Genomic DNA, 20,097 nt, shown 5'->3' on the forward strand with positions numbered 1-20,097 from the left:
CTTTCCTCCCAGATTGGTGGCACTCATCACCGACAGCCACTGCTGGTAAGTCTCACGTTTGTCCACCTGAGGGCTTGGGCTGTGGAAGCAGCCGGTGTCTGTCAATGCACAGCCCAGGTCAGCCTGTCAATGCAATCTCCCCGCTCTATAAGTCTCTCAGGCTGCCCACACACAGCCAGCCTCTACCTTCCAGACACTCAGCCTTTTTATCCCCCTTGCCAGGTGGATGACTTTCATTTTGTTTTTGTTTTTCTTTGGTTGTTTTTAAAGATTTATTTATTTATTTATTTATTTTTCTTTATTTTTTAAAATTTATTTTCAGCATAACAGTATTCATTGTTTTTCTACCACACCCAGTGCTCCATGCAATCCGTGCCCTCTATAATACCCAACACCTGGTACACCGACCTCCCACCCTCCCGCCCCTTCAAAACCTTCAATTGTTTTTCAGAGTCCATAGTCTCTCATGGTTCACCTCCCCTTCCAATTTCCCCCAACACCCTTCTCCACCCTATCTCCCCATGTCCTCCATGCTATTTGTTATGCTCCAGAAATAAGTGAAACCATATGATAATTGACTCTCTCTGCTTGACTTATTTCACTCAGCATAATCTCTTCCAGTCCTGTTCATGTTGATACAAAGGATGGGTATTCGTCTTTTCTGATGGAGGCATAATACTCCATAGTGTATATGGACCACATCTTCTTTATCCATTCGTCCGATGAAGGGCATCTTGGTTCTTTCCACAGTTTGGCGACCATGGCCATTGCAGCTATAAAATTTGTGATACAGATGGCCCTTCTGTTCACTACATCTGTATCTTTGGGGTAAATACCCAGTAGTGCAATCGTTTTAATGAGGAGACCTACTTCCCCTTCTTCTAAGGAAGTGAAATAAGTTGTTCTTCAAAGAAGAAACTTAAAGGCTGCATTTCCTGGTGTACCTCAGAAGCTTTGAGAGAAGGAAGGGAGACAATGAATGGATATTTTCACCAATCATCTATCCTTTCAAATAAGTTTACCTCGTGGCTGTTGCTCGATTGCTTTCCCTCGCTCTTAAGAAATGATAGGGCCACTTGATTCTGTCATTGAATATTTTCTCCCCAGCCGTTTAAATGCCTGCCTTGTATTTCATTACACAGCTGTGACCATGAAATAGTGAACTAGTCCTGAATTGCTGGACACTTGCGCTGTTCACATTTCCTGATTCTTAGGAATGATCCTCTGATGCAGAATAGTTTTTGAGTCTCTGCATCCCTCCCCAAGTTTTCCCAGAGGAAAGCAGTAAGTTTACTGGACTAAAGTTAACATAGTGCCTGGTACATAGAATGTGCTCCCTAAATGCTAACTCTTGTGATGCTAAGTATTCTATGGTCTTTGCTATATATGTGGTCCAATGGCCGTCAAGGCTGTTGTAACCTTTCAGAATGTTGGAAGAGACACTGATCTCCTCCCTCTGCTCCCAGAGGACTGAGGGATTCAGTCCTGGCTCCCCGAGTCCCTGATCAGTGTGCCTTATGGCATGTAGAAACTGGATCTCAGGTGGTATAGCTGAGTTTCTTCAACCCTTGGTCCCGTTGGGGCACCTGTGTGCTGTGTGACTGACTCTTGTTTCTTTCTCTCAGCCACTTGGCCTCAGTCCACACCTCGCCAGCCAGGTGAGTCCGCGGCTACAATCCTCAGGCTATTATCTCCCTGCCACCCTGCTGTCTCGCTGGCACAACCACTGCTCTTTGGAGAACCTGTGGACACTTTAATGGTCCCCACTGTCACTGAGATCCTGGCAATCCTTAACCAGATGTGGGATTCAGAAGAGTCTTAACTGGAGGTCGCATTCTTAGGAGTGTCACCTTCCCACGAGTCCATGAAGTTCCATGCAGTATGGGGAAACTGTCCCAATAAGTGGCTGCCCGCGGCTTCAGAGAACTGGCCCGTGCACCATGAATCTCAGCTCTCGTGTAATCCGGGCAGATAGGTTGAGTGGCGCCTTCCTCCCAAAGAGCCACCAGGGCAGGCTGGCTCCTGTCCCTGGCTCAGGGACAGCCCCCGATTCCTTTGACACAGATGTGCTTCTAACAAGGCAGTTGCAAGGGATGGGAGTGTCCCAGGTGACGGAGGAGTTCTATGTCCTGAGAGAGCTATTTGGCTCCATAGGGACCCTCAACACCCCTGCCTCTTTCCGCCAAGCTTTTGCTATGCCGAAGCCCCCAGATCTACATAAGTCAAGAGAGACGCGTGGCAAACGTTTTCTACAGGACAAAAGAGCAAGCCAGGCTTAGAGATGTGGAGGCACCTGGTTGGCTTCCCAAACACCTTTGTCCCGGAAAAGCTAGTAGAGCAGGAGACTAGAGCAGGGAGAGTGTGGCAGGATGCAGATGGACAATGTTCACCATGCCTTCCACAAACGGTTTTCACAAAATGCTTTCCATGATGTCTAACTCTGGTCTTTACTGTTCCTCGCCTATACAGACACTGCCTGGTTCACCACCACCGCAGCTTCAACCACAGATTTCGGTAAGTATTTCATCCACCCTCCCAGGATCATTCTCAGCTTCTAGATAAAGCTTGGATTTGGAAGTGACAGGAGGCATCTCATGGTGTGTCCTTCCCTAACCTCCTTTGTGTGTGTGTGTGTGTGTGTGTGTGTGTGTCGGCGCGCGCGCGTGTGTGTCGCTGGGGGATAGAGAGAGAAGGGTGGCCCACTAATTCCATGGAGATCCTGGCCTTATGTTCAGCAACAGTCCTCCCCCAGGGGCTCCGTGGAAGCCCTGGAGGCCTCTCTAGGACTGCTGGAACCATGCTGGTTATGTGGCTCCCGGACCATGGGGTCGAGCCCTGAGAAGAGGAGGGCCATGTGCTGGGCTGGTACCTCTCTTCCCGAGGGGCATCCCTTCCTGGGATGTTGGCAGAACCAAGTCAGAATGCTATGGAAGACTAGAAGTTTTCCACTGAGGCATGGATTCCGTCATGCCCCAGTGGCTGGAGAGCTCCATGCTGGGTGTGCCCAGGGCACATTAGGCTTGTCCACCCCCTCACTTCCATCCCAGTCCTGGGTTGTTTCTTTCAGTGGAGCATCCTCAGCCTTGACTGACTGGCGTGTCTCTGCTCTTTCCTGTGCTGATGATTGACCTTTGGCATGTTGAAGGTCATTCCGAGCCCAGGGGATTAGGCCGGATCAAGCCTTGCGTCTTACAAATGTTCTAAGCTTATGAGCTTGAGAGAAACACGAAGGGGGATTTCTGTTCTGGATCCCTCAGGGACTGATTCCGGTTTGGCCCTGAGGCTGGTGAACGGAGGTGACCGTTGTCAGGGCCGCGTGGAGGTCCTGTACCGAGGCTCTTGGGGCACCGTGTGTGACGACAGCTGGGACACCAATGACGCCAACGTGGTGTGCAGGCAGCTGGGCTGCGGCTGGGCCAGGTCGGCCCCCGGAAGTGCCCGGTTTGGTCAAGGCTCAGGGCCGATTGTGCTGGACGACGTGCGCTGCTCCGGGCACGAGTCCTACCTGTGGAGCTGCCCTCACAAAGGCTGGAACTCGCACAACTGTGGCCATGGAGAAGATGCTGGTGTCGTCTGCTCAGGTGGGTCCTCAAGATTCTGAGCCTCTACTTCTGCTTGTTAATTCTCTAGAAGAGCTATTTTCTCTCACGGTCCCTTCCCCTTCCTGAGTTTGCTGAAGGGCGGCCATTTTCCCTCTTAGCTTGAGAGGAACGTGCATCACCAATCTCCAACCATACTGATGTGGCTGAGTTTCTCGGGAGGACACAGCATCTTTATCAGCCCGTCGAACAGCTGTGTGTTAGTGGGCATAAAAGCTGTGAGAACAAATTCCTGCAGCACTTTTTTTTTTTGGTGGTTTCCTCTGTGAGGCTACCACGGGACCCTTCTCTGAAAGTCTTCTTAGCGACAGGGGGTCAGGCACTCAGCATTTCTGGTTCTCTGGATCCCGTAAGGCTTCTTTCTGCACAGAGACTGACAATGTGTCCTCTTTTATTTTTGTAGGAGTACAAAGCACTAATACTACCCCAGGTGAGTAGCTATATCCCAGCCCAGTATATTTCCTCTCTGGAATTCAACTCTCATGTTTCTAGAAACTAAAGAAGAGGTCTGGCCCTTCTCTTGGAGGCCTCTGGTATTTGTTACAGTGACCAGCTGCATCCCCAGTGCTTTGGCTCCAACTTAGCTTAGCCTCAGGGCCCACCGGGATCCCCTGCCACTGTCCGCTGCCAGATTTGCCCAGGGGAGCTGAGGCGGAAGGATTTTTGGTCTCCTCTGCTCATTTGAGAGGAGAGCAACTGCTCAAGTCAGAACTGTGATCATTTGAGAGATAAGACAGGAAAACGCCAACCACGGCTTGTGTGTACAAGAATCCTATCCCGTTGGGAGAGTAATCCCCAAGGTTGCCTTTGCCCCAGTGAAAGCATTCAGTGCCAAGTCTTTTGCGCAGGGTAGCTCCATACTCTTGCCCATCTGGGCCATTCGCAGTGCACACTGGAATGGTCCAGGTTCTGAGAAGTGCGGCCGTCAGGGAGAGATTTGTGTAGAGTTACGTTTCCTTACAAACTAGTGACCATGGAATGAAAACTTTCCCAATAAAATCCTAAAATCACTTCACTTTCCTTCCAGATTGGTGGCACTCATCACCCACAACTGCTGGTAAGTCTCACGTTTGTCCACCTGAGGGCTTGGGCTGTGGACGCAGTCGGTGGCTGTCAATGCCCAGCCCCGGTCAGCCTGTCAATGCAATCTCCCCGCTGTATTAGGCTCCCAAGGTGCCCACATACAAGAATCTTCTATCTTCCAGACACTCAGCCTTTTATCCCCGCTGCAAGGTGGATGATTTTCGTTTTAATGAGGAGACCTACTTCCCCTTCTTCTAAGGAAGTGAAATAAGTTGTTCTTCAAAGAAGAAACTTAAAGGCTGCATTTCTTGGGGTACCTCAGAAGCTTTGAGAGAAGGAAGGGAGACAATGAATGGATATTTTCACCAATCTTCTATCCTTTCAAATAAGTTTACCTCGTGGCTGTTGCTCGATTGCTTTCCCTCGCTCTTAAGAAATGATAGGGCCACTTGATTCTGTCATTGAATATTTTCTCCCCAGCCGTTTAAATGCCTGCCTTGTATTTCATTACACAGCTGTGACCATGAAATAGTGAACTAGTCCTGAATTGCTGGACACTTGCGCTGTTCACATTTCCTGATTCTTAGGAATGATCCTCTGATGCAGAATAGTTTTTGAGTCTCTGCATCCCTCCCCAAGTTTTCCCAGAGGAAAGCAATAAGTTTACTGGACTAAAGTTAACATAGTGCCTGGTACATAGAATGTGCTCCCTAAATGCTAACGCTTGTGATGCTAAGTATTCTATGGTCTTTGCTATATATGTGGTCCAATGGCCGTCAAGGCTGTTGTCACATTTCAGAATGTTGGAAGAGAAACTGATCTCCTCCCTCTGCTCCCAGAGGACTGAGGGATTCAGTCCTGGCTCCCCGAGTCCCTGATCAGTGTGCCTTATGGCATGTAGAAACTGGATCTCAGGTGGTATAGCTGAGTTTCTTCAACCCTTGGTCCCGTTGGGGCACCTGTGTGCTGTGTGACTGACTCTTGTTTCTTTCTCTCAGCCACTTGGCCTCAGTCCACACCTCGCCAGCCAGGTGAGTCCGCGGCTACAATCCTCAGGCTATTATCTCCCTACCGCCCTGCTGTCTTGCTGGCACAACCACTGCTCTTTGGAGAACTTGTGGACACTTTAATGGTCCCCACTGTCACTGAGATCCTGGCAATCCTTAACCTGATGTGGGATTCAAAGAGTCTTAACTGGAGGTCGCATTCTTAAGAGTGTCACCTTCCCACGAGTCCATGAAGTTCCATGCAGTATGGGGAAACTGTCCCAATAAGTGGCTGCCCGCGGCTTCAGAGAACTGGCCCGTGCACCATGAATCTCAGCTTTCGTGTAACGGGCAGATAGGTTGAGTGGGAGAACGGACACTGAGGACTGGCGCCTTCCTACCAAAGAGCCACCAGGGCAGGCTGGCTCCTGTCCCTGGCTCAGGGACAGCCCCCGATTCCTTTGACACAGATGTGCTTCTAACAAGGCAGTTGCAAGGGATGGGAGTGTCCCAGGTGACGGAGGAGTTCTATGTCCTGAGAGAGCTATTTGGCTCCATAGGGACCCTCAACACCCCTGACTCTTTCCACCAAGCTTTAGCTATGCCGAAGCCCCCAGATCTACATGAGTCAAGAGAGACACGTGGCAAACGTTTTCTACGGGACATAAGAGCAAGGCAGGCTTAGAGATGTGGAGGCACCTAGTCGGCTTCCCAACACCTTTGTCCCGGAAAAGCTAGTAGAGCAGGAGACTAGAGCAGGGGGAGTGTGGCAGGATGCAGATGGACAATGTTCACCATGCCTGCCACAAACGGTTTTCACAAAATGCTTTCCATGATGTCTAACTCTGGTCTTTACCGTTCCTCGCCTATACAGACACTGCCTGGTTCACCACCACCGCAGCTTCAACCACAGATTTCGGTAAGTATTTCATCCACCCTCCCAGGATCATTCTCGGCTTCTAGATAAAGCTTGGATTTGGAAGTGACAGGAGGCATCTCATGGTGTGTCCTTCCCTAACCTCCTTTGTGTGTGTGTGTGTGTGTGTGTATAGGTGCGCGCGCGTGTGTGTCGCTGGGGGATAGAGAGAGAGAGAGAGAAGGGTGGCCCACTGATTCCATGGGGATCCTGGGCTCATGTTCAGCAAAGGTCCTCCCCCAGGGGCTCCGTTGAACCCCTGAGGCCTCTCTAGGACTGCTGGAACCATGCTGGTCTTGTGGCTCCCAGGCCATGGGGTCGAGCCCTGAGAAGAGGAGGGCCATGTGCTGGGCTGGTACCTCTCTTCCCGAGGGGCATCCCTTCCTGGGATGTTGGCAGAACCAAGTCAGAATGCTACGGAAGACTAAAGTTGTCCATTGAGGCAGAGGTCCCGTCATGCCCCAGTAGCTGGAGAGCTCCATGCTGGGTGTGCCCAGGGCACATTAGGCTTGTCCACCCCCTCACTTCCATCCCAGTCCTGGGTTGCCTCTTTCAGTGGAGCGTCCTCTGTCTTGAGCTGACTGGGATGTCTGCTCTTTCCTGTACTGACAACTGACTTTTGGTATGTTGAAGGTCATTCCGAGCCCAGGGGATTAGTTCGGGATCAAGCCTTGCGTCTTACAAATGTTCTCAGCTTATGAGCTTGAGAGAAACACGAAGGGGGATTTCTGTTCTGGATCCCTCAGGGACTGATTCCGGTTTGGCCCTGAGGCTGGTGAACGGAGGTGACCGTTGTCAGGGCCGCGTGGAGGTCCTGTACCGAGGCTCTTGGGGCACCGTGTGTGACGACAGCTGGGACACGAATGACGCCAACGTGGTGTGCAGGCAGCTGGGCTGCGGCTGGGCCAGGTCGGCCCCCGGAAGTGCCCGGTTTGGTCAAGGCTCAGGGCCGATTGTGCTGGACGACGTGCGCTGCTCCGGGCACGAGTCCTACCTGTGGAGCTGCCCTCACAACGGCTGGAACTCGCACAACTGTGGCCATAGAGAAGATGCTGGTGTCGTCTGCTCAGGTGGGTCCTCAGGATTCTGAGCCTCTACTTCTGCTTGTTAATTCTCTAGAAGAGCTATTTTCTCTCATGGTTGCTTCACCTTCCTGAGTTTGCTGAAGGGCGGCCATTTTCCCTCTTAGCTTGAGAGGAACGTGCATCACCAATTCCAACCATACTGATGTGGCTGAGTTTCTCGGGAGGACACAGCATCTTTATCAGCCCGTCGAACAGCTGTGTGTTAGTGGGCATAAAAGCTGTGAGAACAAATTCCTGCAGCACTTTTTTTTTTTTTTTTGGTTGTTTTTTCTGTGAGGCTACCAGGGGACCCCTCTCTGAAAGTCTTCTTAGCGACAGGGGGCCAGGCACTCAGCATTTCTGGTTCTCTGGATCCCGTAAGGCTCTCTTCTGCACAGTCTTCCCAGAGACTGACAATGTGTCCTCTTTTTTTTTTTGTAGGAGTACAAAGCACTACTACTACCCCAGGTGAGTAGTTATATCCCAGCCCAGCATGTTTCCTCTCTGGAATTCAACTCTCATGTTTCTAGAAACTAAAGAAGAGGTCTGGCCCTTCTCTTGGAGGCCTCTGGTATTTGGCACAGTGACCAGCTGCGTCCCCAGGGCTTTGGCAGGGCCCACCGGGACCCCCTACCACTGTCCGCTGCCAGGTTTGCCCAGAGAAGATGAGGTGGAAGGAATTTTGGTCTCCTCTGCTCATTTGAGAGGAGAGCAACTGCTCAAGTCAGAATTGTGATCATTTGAGAGATGAGACAAGGAAGACGCCAACCACGGCTTGTGTGTACAAGAATCCTATCCCGTTGGGAGAGTAATCCCCAAGGTTTCCTTTGCCCCAGTGAAAACATTCAGTGCCAAGTCTTTTGCGCAGGGTAGCTCCATACTCTTGCCCATCTGGGTCCAGGTTCTGAGCAGTGCGGCCGTCAGGGAGAGATTTGTGTAGAGTTACGTTTCCTTACAAACTAATGACCATGGAATGAAAACTTTCCCAATAAAATCCTAAAATCACTTCACTTTCCTTCCAGATTGGTGGCACTCATCACCCACAACTGCTGGTAAGTCTCACGTTTGTCCACCTGAGGGCTTGGGCTGTGGAAGCAGCCGGTGTCTGTCAATGCACGGCACAGGTCAGCCTGTCAGTGCAATCTCCCTGCTGTATATGGCTCCCAATCTGCCCCCACACAGCCAGCCTCTACCTTCCAGACACTCAGCCTTTTTATCCCCCCTGCCGGGTGGATGACTTTCGTTTTAATGAGGAGACCTACTTCCCCTTCTTCTAAGGAAGTGAAATAAGTTGTTCTTCAAAGAAGAAACTTAAAGGCTGCATTTCTTGGGGTACCTCAGAAGCTTTGAGAGAAGGAAGGGAGACAATGAATGGATATTTTTACCAATAATCGATCCTTTCCAAGTAAAGTTTACCTCATGGCTGTTGCTCGATTGCTTTCCCTCGCTCTTAAGAAATGATAGGGCCACTTGATTCTGTTATTGAATATTTTCTCCCCAGCCGTTTAAATGCCTGCCTTGTATTTCATTACACAGCTATGAACATGAAATAGTGAACTAGTCCTGAATTGCTGGACACTTGCGCTGTTCACATTTTCTGATTCTTAGGAAAGATCCTCTGATGCAGAATAGTTTTTGAGTCTCTGCATCCCTCCCCAATATTTCCCAGAGGAAAGCAGTAAGTTTACTGAACTAAAAAGTTAACATAGTGCCTGGTACATAGAATGTGCTCCCTAAATGCTAACTCTTCTGATGTTAAGTATCTAAGGTCTTTGCTATATATGTGGTCCAGTGGCTATCAAGACTATTGTAACATCAGAATGTTGGAAGAGAAACTGATCTCCTCCCTCAGGAAGCTCAAAGTAGTTAATAATTACTACTGATTTATGATGTAGTTAGAGGTGTGACAGGTGCTTCAGGGGCTATGTTCGGTGTGCTAAGAGGGCATATTCGAAGAGGCTTAACTTGATCAAGAGATGAGGGGATGTTTTTTACAAAGGTGCCTCTTCTGCCAAGGCATACAATGAGAAGCAGGCTCACTTGCTGACATGCCTTCTAGCCGTAAGGAACACTTTGTAGGCCTGGGTGAGAAGGAGCCTGGCTGTTGTCAGATCATTTGGGGGAGCTTTGTGCACAGGTTAGAACTCCTGACTTTATCCTAAGGACAATCAGAGCTGCTGGCAAGTTTTAAGCTGGTGAATTGCAAAAGCGAAGTCTGTTTGCAAAAGATCATCCTTAACCTTTATGCCAAACTGTGCACTCCCTGAGGGCCAAGGCCATATCCGCCTTTAACCCTCTTGCATCCTTATTACCTATCATTGTGTCTGGCGCAACATAAATGTTTCTAGAAAGAATAAATGAACACATGAATGAATGGGTGAATATTTAATCCCAATTGCATTTTGATACATTCGCCAGTGTGGACACATACGCAAATGACAGCCTGCTTTATGCCTTATTTTATAAGATCCGTTCTCACATGAGCGTAGAATACTTATTTTTATGTCCTTAACATTGGCATTTTTATGGCATTTATGTAAAAAAATTATTTTTACACCATAAAGTTTAATGGGCATGTAGTTTTTCATTCTATGGTTCTATCATGATTTCATTAAACAATTAGTAATCACAGGACAAAAGAAATAATTCTTAGTCTATTCTATATACTTAGGTAATCACATACAGTAACACTTTTATTTTATTTTACAGTTGTGTCTATTCCATTTTAGAAATCTGTAATGCATACCCAGCGTTATGAAACTTTCATTTTTGATTACTTTCCAATATAGAAATAGAAATTAAGGGTAGGCATATTTTAAAGGCTAGATTATCTTTAAGAAGCTCCATTTTTCCATAGAAACTGAGGAGATATTTGCAAATGATACATCTGATAAGAAACTTGCATTTAGAATCCTAAAGAACTTTCAGAAGTCAATAATAAAAAGTCCAATAACGCACTTAAAGAACGAGCACAGGATCTGCACAGATATTTCTCCACGGAGGAGATACCAATACTCAGCAGCATATGCAGATGTGGCCACTTGGTTATGTCATTGAATTTTCTCAGTGCAAATGTGTGTCACATCACTACGCATCAGGGAAATGCAAAGCACATCCACAAAGACATTCTACTTCACACCCAGTCGGTTGGCTAGAATCAAAAACTCAGATAATGACAAGTGCTGGTGAGGATGTGGAGAAGTCAGAGCCCTCATGCCCTGCTGATGGGAATATAAAATGGTACCTCCACTTGGAGAAACCCTTTGGTAGCTCCTCAAAAAGTGAAACATAGAGTTACCATATGACCCAGCAACCGTAGCCCTAGGCATACACTCAGGAGAAAGGAAAGCACGTGACTGCACAGAAACTTACAGATGAATGTTCACAGGTGGGCAGCTGTGTTCCTAAGAACCCTAAAGTGGAAACAATCTGAAAGTTCATCCTGGTGAATGGATGTACAAAATGTGGTTCTTACACACGTGAGAATAGTTCTTGGCCATGGAGGGAGGTGAAGTCCTCGTGCTGGTTCATAGATGCTACAACAGGGACCAATTTTGAAAACAAGATGCGAGTCGATTTTGATTTCTGTTATCACTCAGTGACTAGGTATTTTTAAATGGTCTATTAAACCAACCAACAAAAGTTTGAACACTTAATATTATTAATATGATTAATAATAATATAATAATATGATTAATCATAATATGATTTAGCATTCTGTGATAGATAATAGCAGCTGATACTGTAGGGCCCTTGCTATGTGCCAGGCCCCATTCTCAGGGTTCGTATGTATTATCTCATTTAATGCACACAGGAATCTGACGAGGCAGACTTTATTAGCACTCCCATTTTTCGGATGAAGAAACTGAGGCAGAGAGTTTCTGTAACTTGCTCGACTTCATGGAGCTGATAAAGGCAGAGACAAGATGCAAGCCCAGGCCTCCTATGGCAGAGACTGTGTTCTAGACCCCACTTCCCACTGTTTCTTGTCAACTGGCGGGAAACCTGGGGTATCAGTTACACTGCAGGGTGCTCTCCAAGGGCCAGCACTCCCACTCAGCCAAGACGATCCCTGTACTCCACTGAACAAAGACAATAATCACTTTGTTGCTTTCTTGGCATTTTTGCCCCAAGGTGACTCGTGCTCCCTCTGGAGCCTGGGTCATCTCTTGGCGGAGAGTCGCTTTTCTAGGCCCTCTGAGGAAGGCAGATCCTCAGATCAAGGCCCGTAATGTGGGGCAGCCCAGGACCAGGAGCTTGTCAGCGGTGCACCTTGGTCTTCCCGCTCCAGGAGGCCATGAAGGGGCCACTTCATCTCTGGGGGTTTCCAGACCCGGGGGCCGTCATTATGCTGCACAGCCGGTATGCACATGTGTTCTCCCGCTTCCATTTGCTCTGGGACCTAAGTGGAATGCCAGATAAGTAGGAAATGAGGAATAAGTGATGCTGTGACCTTGGCTGTGGCCCTAATGACCCCCAAGTGATGATGGGGCTGGGGGAGCAGCTGGGGAGAACTGCCTGAAGCCTCCTGCTGGTAGCACAGGCCTTACCGCCATAACTCCATGACCCACCGGTGCGTTCATAGAAGGGATCAGACTGTGAGTCACATGGGTGTGCTCTTGCCGCGTGCAAGCCCCTCCTCCTGCCACACTTCAGCGACTCATGCTTTTCTCCTATCCCTTTCCAGGAAGCCCGCCAATAATGCACGGTAAGTCCCCGTGATTTCTACCCAGCCACCTGGCTGGCCTCTCCACGGCTGGTCCCAGGTTGTCCTTCGCTCTCCCAGGAATTGCCCCTCATGTCTTCCTGGCACTGGTATTCCGTGCAGCGGGTGTCCCCACCCGAGCAGGGCTGGGCCTCTCTCTGGGCTCCTCTTTGAGCAGCAGGAGCCTGGCCAGCCTAAGGTTCAGATCTCCAGTCAGCCCCCAGGAGAGGCCAAGCACTGTCGGTCCTGCCGGTCCCGTCAGACACCAGGCCCTGGTCACTGAAGGCCAGTGGGTCCTGCCTCATCACCGAAGTCTGTGTGGAGCCACCAACAGCTGCGCTGGCCCACGTCGGAGCTGCTGCTTCGCGTGCTCTAAGCATTCTCAGCAACTCGTGGCTCCTGGGGGCTTTCCCCTCCATCCCCATCCTCCCTCCTCACCACCTGCTTCCTGCAGCAGCGACCCCTCAACCTTGTCCCCGTCCATTCTTTACACAAGAGCTGGGGGCGTCCTTATGAAACGCCGGTGTCAGTCGCAGCCTCCATACCTTCGCGCCCTTCACATGACTCCTCGGGGCCTCCGGGTGCAGATCTCCACGGCTGGGCACAGAGCCACCTCCCTGTCTGTTTGCTTTCCTCCCTCCCCGCTCCCTGCTCCATCCACACTGACGTTCGTTAAGCGTGCCAGTGGCTCTCAGGCCCGTCTCTTCGCACAGGCTGTTCTCTCTGCATGGAATCGCCCCCCCCCCTACTTTTTTGCCTGACCGCTCCCCCCCAAACACTTGTCCCGTTTTCTCCGTTCAGTCTGGGTCAGAAGCCAATGCTCTGAGCTCCCACCCTGTCCTGTCCCCTCAGGGCTTACCCTGTCCCCTGTCCTGGGCTTACCCTGATCACAGCCCGCTCCCGTTATGCTAGGATTTCCTCATTCCCGTGCACCGCTCCAGGCTGTGAGCTCTCTGAGGGCGAGCGTCCAGCATCTCGCTGGGAAGCCAGGGCTGGCTCATTTCCGCCCAGAGCCAGTGAACACTGAACAATTGTGCCAACAATCAGGAAAGTGACTGTTACCTTTTTTCTTGGTCAACAGCTCCTGCTCACAGTGTCACCCACCCAAACAATAAGTTCTGGCCTCTCCGACAAAACCCCCTTTCCCTTCCCCTCCATGACTGTGCCGCTGGGTAGGGAGGTGAGGGAGGGGGGTGAAGGGACAGTGACAAAAATGAGGAGATGGCTTCCCTAAGTAAAGCCTCCCTGTACAGTCTGGATCTATACCAGCTCCTGCTGAATTTCTGGCCAGGGGGTTGTTTAAAAATTTCCCCAGGGGACTGTGCAGTGGGCTCGGCGGGCCCTCCACATTTCCATTTCTTCTCGACAGCAAATTATTCCTGCGGAGGCTTCCTGACCCAGCCATCTGGGAACTTTTCCAGCCCGTTCTATCCGGGGAACTACCCAAACAATGCCAATTGTCTGTGGGACATTGAAGTCCAGAACAACTACCGTGTCACCGTTATCTTCAGAGATGTCCAGTAAGTGCGTGGGTGCAGAGCCTAACATGTGGGGGACCTCACAGATATCTTAGAACAGAATGAATGGTACCTAGCCCTTTGGAGGGATGTTGGCCCAATTGGCATTTTCTCTTAAAGGTTCAATTTTTTTTTACCCAGAGGCAGCCTGTGGAGGTGGGACCAGCACCAGAGCCCTGGTTTAAAGTCCCGGGTCTGTCGCTAAGTTGCTGTGTGACCACAGGAAATCACTTACATTTTTCTGAACCTCAGTCAAAACAAGGGAATAAAATACCTGCTTTCCTCTTATCTCTGCCTACTGAGAAGGTCACAAGAGAGAAAGAGGCGAAAATGCTTGGAAATGTTATCCTGCGGGAAGGGTGACTATTAGGAGTAATGGTAAAACACAGAATCCTATTAACCACACCAGTTGTTGTTTTTTAACCCTTTTCTCTCCATGGCCTCCTTTCTTGGGGGGTGAGTTCTGGGGGGATGGCAGTCAAGCAGTGGTGGAGAAATCTCGGCTACAGAGGCTACATTATCCGTTCCTCATTTAATAAAGAGTGGGGATCACTGCTTTAAGCAGAGGAGACAGCGTCAAAGCCCCAGTACTATATGATCGGTCCAAGGAAGGGGTGACCACGCAGAGGAATGAGCATTTTCTGGTGTCCAGAAAAGGGGGTGCAATCATTTCTTCTGTGAAAGCCACTACTGAACACATCAGTCGTCTCTCTGGCTCTTTCGTTGCTGTGGCCTTGCAAATCCCTGCTTCGGAAATTCATCCGGGTTTTGCACAAGTTATAATATTATTTTAATCGCCTCATCATTGCAATTGATTTTGGGTCCCAGATACTGTACCTCGAGCTCACGTGATCTGTGGAGAAGGTCGACCACCTAACCCTCAGAGAGCTTATTTGACTTGTCCGATATTCATTAGTCCAGTTAGGTATTTCTATCACTATAGATTCATGATTACTTCTTTTATTCAATTACTTCTTTTATTCAAGCCAGGGTCTTCTTGATTGAAGAAGCGGTCCAGGACAGGCTGTGACCCCTTCCTTTCATGATGCAAAGGACTGTCAGGAGAGGGGCTGTGGGTTTCGTATGTGCGGACAGAGATCGGTGCATGCAGGTCATGGCATAATTATCCTCCTAGTATTCGCAACTGTTACTTTTGTCAGCATTTCTGCCACGGAGGTGTGACGCCCACTCCCTGCCTCCCATCGCGGCTGAAAGGGAAGCTGAAACTCTGCGTTCTGTCCCCGCAGGCTTGAAGGGAGCTGCAGTTATGACTATATTGAGGTGTTCGACGGCCCCTCCCACAGTTCCCCTCTGATCGCCCGGGTTTGTAACGGATCCGTGCGTCCCCTCACTTCTTCATCGAACTTCATGTCCATCCGCTTTGTCAGCGATGGCAGCATCACGATGAGGGGCTTCCAGGCCGACTACTACTCCAGCCCTTCTGAAGAGAACACCAGTAAGTCCCCTGGTGGGGGCTCGTGGGGGGGGGGGCTCTGCTCAAACCTTCTGTGGCTGCTGAATAAGAAACGAGAGCAGCTTGGTCCCGTCACCAAGGCTTGATCTGGTGTCGAAAGGGGAGCAGTGGTCTTGGGACTCTGCTGCCCAGAAATGAGGTCCGGGGCCAGAACGGGCTGATGGGCAGTGTGGTGGTCTTCCTGTGGTCGACAGAGACTGAAAGGAAGGTGTGAGGTCCTACCTTCAGCAGATGGTGAGACGCCAGTGCCAAGGACACAGGCGACCTCCTGGCCGCTGTGACTGCGTCCGGAGACTTAGCGGGTTTGGCTGCTCCCTGAAGATGGACTGAGCCGGTCCCTCGGCCACTTGCAGCTAATGGCCACGATTTGAGCTGTGAAACGGACTGATTTACAGATTCCCTAGGGACTGGGTGAGGGGACGTCCAAGCTCTCTTTGGCAGTCAGGATTCTAAGCATGACCCACTCCATAGCTAAAGGACTTCAGGTTATAACGTCTCCTCCATTCAGCCGGAGCGTTACTTTTCTTTACGGATACGTGGCAGGTTGGCAAAACATTTTACTCATCTCACACCCTGCCTCCACTGCTCCATCAGGGGAATCTGAAATCCCCGTGCCCTCAAAGGGGTCTTGTGAGAAAGACACGGACCTGAGGCATGGGGCACCTGCGGGGTTGTGGCGAGGCCTATTCCGATGTGGACCATCCTTGCCCGCCATCGTGGTCTCTGCACCTGTATGTGGGAGGAGCGCCAAGTGGGCTCGCTGGGGTGCTGACTGCCTGCATTGTTTGCCCTCGGCCACCAGAGTTGCTTTGTCTGCCAAACCACATGCAAGCCAGCGTGAGGAGGAGCTACCTCCAGTCCCTGGGCTATTCTGCCACGGACCTCGTCATTTCCCCCCGGAATGAAAGCTCCCAGTGTCAGCCCCTGATAACGGCCAGCCAGGTGTCGTTCACAATTCCATATTCCGGCTGCGGCACCACCGAGCAGGTAAGTCTGGGGCTTCCCACTCTATCTCCTGCTGAATAAGCTTTCTTATAGTGATGTGTGCTGTGATTCTTGAATTCTGGGGATCCCAGAGACGTGATGACGGTATAACCAGGGTAATGAGGGTGAAGATTTAAATCTGTCCCTCAGCGCCATGATGTGTAGCTATAGCCGCTTTGAAATGTAAGGATGAGGAAGGAAGGTCAGCAAGTCATCTTCCCCTACCTTGTTGGGCACAGGGGGTGCGTCGCAGGCTGCCTTCCCATCAGCAAGGACCACAGCAGCTCTGGGGGCAGCTTCAGATTATACAGGGCCTTAAGCTTTTAGAGTTTGGGGTTGCTGTTGTTGAAAGAGGCGGGTGCCTCATGAAGCAGAGAAGGCAAATGCATCTTACTTCCTTAAGTACAGAAACGTAGGGCTGTGCCAGCACACTGCTAGGCCTTGGAGGAACCTGTGCACGGGGGAGGCCCAGAGGCTGAAGTTTTATTAGCTTTAGAGTAAATCAACCTCTGCAGCTGAGCTGTCACCATCTAGGGTGACCAGTTGTCTTGGTTTGCCTGGGACTTTTCAGATGTCAGCATGGAAAAGTCCCACGTTCTACCAAACTCCTCGGTCCTGAGCAAACTGGATGGTTGGTCATCCTCCCAGAGCCAAGCACTAGGACTAGCAGGTGTCATACTCCCCGGACACCCACCCAGAATTCTCTCATTGTCACCCACTTTAAATACAGGGAGGCTGGACTTTGAGGGGTCCAGCAGGTGGCCCAAGGCCACTTGGCCAAGAAGTAGCAGGACAAATGTCAGACTCTGAAAATCTCCAGAACCTTACACTGAGCGAGAGAAGCCAGCCACATAAGAGTACCCACTCTGTGATTCCATTTCTATAAAATTCAGGAATGGGGAATAAATGTAGGATGGAAAGCCAACCTGGTTGGAGGGGATTGCCTGCAAAGGGGGCAGGAAAATGTTGATTTGTCTTGTGGCCATGTTCTGGATTTTATTGTGGAGGTGATTATCCTCAAACCGCACTGGATGGCATGCTTACAATGGTTGCATTTAATTTTATGTAAATTTATTTGAAATCATCTAAATTCTGAATTTTGGGATGACACCAAGAAACAGGGAACAGACACCATGCAAATATTTTTATGTGGCTTAGGACTACAGTAAATACACAACATGAAATGCTCGAATATGTACAATGTGCATGGCCCACACACTCAGAGGACATCAACTTGTCATTCACCAAAGATGTACTGAGCATTTGCCGGGAGCCAGTACTGGGCTAGGTGCTGAGATGACACTGTTTCTTACCCAGCAAGGTCATTGCTGATCCTTTGACACATAACAAACAGTGGGAGAGGAAGGGGATAGTCATTTAGCCCAACAGATCCCCGTGGTTGGGGGAGTGACAAAGGAGTGTGTGACAGGAAGTAATCCAGCGTCGCTCAGCTGTCCACATGAGTCTCCGCGGGAGCCCCTGCCCCAGAGGTCAGATACCCACCGCAGCTAAAACTCCACCCTCTGTCACTTCCAGTCCTGGCAGCCTCAGGTACCAAGCTGTAAGAGCTACTGAGCCATTCAAACATCACAGTGAAAACTAATCCCACCAGCCCCTCCTTCGGGTGCATGGCTGCCTCCTTCGCTATCTCCCAGCCACAGCGAGAATGAAGCGAAGCGAGAAAGGCCCTGAGCCATGGAGTCTGGACTCAGGGTGGCCATTCAGCAGGGCAGGGGGGCATCCAGACACACCTGTCTTCTCACAGGGAGCAGCTCCTAGGAGGCCCCCAAACCTGACCCACACTGCGCTCCCCATTACGTGGAAGAGGAAGGGGTTGTATGAAAGGACGGGGTCCTCCTAGTTCGACAGCATGTCCAGCCCAGATAATGGGAACATGGCACCCATGCGCCTTCTCTGTGTGGTCCTGGGAGGGTTCTGAAGTCTGGCTGAGTCACTTCGCTCTCATCGTAACCAAAATCAGCAGTGAGCTTCCCTTAGCAGGTGACATTTGCTTGACTTTGCTCTCCTGCCTTCCTCTCCCAGGTAGATAATGATACCATCACCTATTCCAACTTCCTCAAAGCAGCTGCTCAAAGTGCCATCATCAAGAGGAAGAAGGATCTCCACATTCACATCAGCTGCAAAATGCTCCAGAACACCTGGGTTGACACCATGTACATTGCTAATGACACCGTCGACGTCAATGAAGTGCAGTATGGCAACTTTGAAGTGAACATTTCCTTCTATGCATCATCTTCATTTTTATACCCGGTGACCAGCAGCCCCTACTACGTGGACCTGAACCAGAACTTGTACCTTCAGGCCGAGATCATCAATTCTGATACCTCCCTGTCCTTGTTTGTGGATACCTGTGTGGCGTCGCCGTATTCCAATGACTTTACATCTTTGACTTATGATCTAATCCGAAGTGGGTAAGCAGTGTCTTCGTGGGGGCGAATGTCAAGCTTCACCCGACAGTTCAAACATGAGTAGCTCAAAGTCTCAAGGATTTTTGGTTCTAGTGGATCCAACTTAACCAGTCAGGTTGTCCTACCTGGTTAACATCCATGGAAATGGATGTGTGGAGAAGTAATGAGCCACCAGTGGTCACCAAGCAGGTTAGCTGTAACTGGGATTCGACCCAGATGGCCAAACTCTGTAAGAAGATATGCGTGTAGTGGGGAAAGCCTTGATTCTGCAACAGCTTGAGACTGAGACGCTGGCTCCGCCATGTACCCATTGCATCACTCTGGGCAAGCAGTTGTATCTCTCTGGGCCAGTCTCTTCACCCTTCAGATGTGAAGCGTGGTGCCCACATCATAGGCTGTTGGGAGGATGAAATGGGAAGGAGGCAAAGGGGCTCTGGGTAAAGAGTATGCACGGCAGGTGTTCCACAAGGAACGTTGCCAATAACAGGGTCAGCAGGAGTCTCTTGACCTAGCAGCTGAGAACGGTGGGTCTAACCAACTCTTGAGATGCAGAAATCAGGTCAGTGGTGTCCAGACTGGGGTCAGTGGTGCCCAGATTAGACTCGTCCACTACAGTCCTGCTCCCCGGGATGATAGGACTCTGGGGAGGTAGAGTTTGCTTCTTCTGAGCTCATCAATGGGTCCTGGGATGCTGGGATGTGCAACTCCCATCCCTACTCTTCCGTCCCTGCCCATTGGTGTGTGCACCCTTCTTTGCTGATAATTTGACCTTGGCACTTCAGTAACAATCACACAGAAGTATCACATAGAAGTTGTTCTGATAGGCAAAGGGGCTCTGCTAGGAATCAGGGTTGGGAAGTGCGGGGACTCACTAGCTATCCCTGGGCACCAGCTGGGTCACCCTCCTGGATGCCCGTTAGAGCAATCGGGAGCTTCGGACACAGCCGGGCCCGGGCCCCACCTGCACATTCACTTTATTTGGTCTGCCGTGGGGTTTGGGTATCTGTAGTTTTAAAATCCACACCCCCCGGCCCAGTGATTCTGAAGTGCGGCCTGGGTTATGGAGCTCAGCTCCTCCAGACCACACTGACTGGTGTGGTTTTATGCAAATGCAGTTATTGCCCAATAGCCCTGGGGTTACCCTGACCTCATTTACAACTGTCCTGCTTCCTGACAAGGCTCTGGGTACTTTCTTTCTCATCTTTGCTGTTAAATTGACCCCTGTGGGAAAAAAGAACATGGTATTTGAGAGGATGTGCATTGAAAGCGGAGGAAGGAGACTCTGGAAGGGGCAGGAAGATACCAAGGGAACCCTGGGCACATTTCCAGGCAAATCAGGCTGCCCCAGTGACGGCTCCCATCCACCACAAAAAAATTTCCACCCTAAACCCCAAGGACCA

General features: G+C 50.2%; 1 protein-coding gene across 7 annotated transcripts in view; it reads left to right on the plus strand.

Moving 5' to 3' along the window:
• DMBT1 (deleted in malignant brain tumors 1) overlaps nucleotides 1–20,097 on the plus strand; it is a 68,700-nt gene that overhangs the window by 47,102 nt on the left and 1,501 nt on the right. For 5 of the 7 annotated variants that reach the window (XM_044240670.1, XM_044240675.1, XM_044240674.1 and 2 more), the window contains 16 exons: nucleotides 13–45; nucleotides 1,626–1,658; nucleotides 2,470–2,514; nucleotides 3,258–3,581; nucleotides 4,003–4,029; nucleotides 4,627–4,656; nucleotides 5,621–5,653; nucleotides 6,483–6,527; nucleotides 7,271–7,594; nucleotides 8,030–8,056; nucleotides 8,611–8,640; nucleotides 12,276–12,296; nucleotides 13,663–13,813; nucleotides 15,058–15,266; nucleotides 16,087–16,271; nucleotides 18,312–18,700. In XM_044240670.1, the coding sequence (XP_044096605.1) occupies nucleotides 13–45; nucleotides 1,626–1,658; nucleotides 2,470–2,514; nucleotides 3,258–3,581; nucleotides 4,003–4,029; nucleotides 4,627–4,656; nucleotides 5,621–5,653; nucleotides 6,483–6,527; nucleotides 7,271–7,594; nucleotides 8,030–8,056; nucleotides 8,611–8,640; nucleotides 12,276–12,296; nucleotides 13,663–13,813; nucleotides 15,058–15,266; nucleotides 16,087–16,271; nucleotides 18,312–18,700 (1,906 nt within the window). The remainder of the gene's footprint in view (nucleotides 1–12; nucleotides 46–1,625; nucleotides 1,659–2,469; nucleotides 2,515–3,257; nucleotides 3,582–4,002; nucleotides 4,030–4,626; nucleotides 4,657–5,620; nucleotides 5,654–6,482; nucleotides 6,528–7,270; nucleotides 7,595–8,029; nucleotides 8,057–8,610; nucleotides 8,641–12,275; nucleotides 12,297–13,662; nucleotides 13,814–15,057; nucleotides 15,267–16,086; nucleotides 16,272–18,311; nucleotides 18,701–20,097) is intronic. The other 2 variants (XM_044240672.1, XM_044240676.1) reach the window with 2 other exon arrangements.

This window comes from Neovison vison, chromosome 2 (genome assembly GCF_020171115.1).
Source record: "Neovison vison isolate M4711 chromosome 2, ASM_NN_V1, whole genome shotgun sequence".
In the NCBI taxonomy this organism is placed as follows: Eukaryota; Metazoa; Chordata; class Mammalia; order Carnivora; family Mustelidae; genus Neogale; species Neogale vison.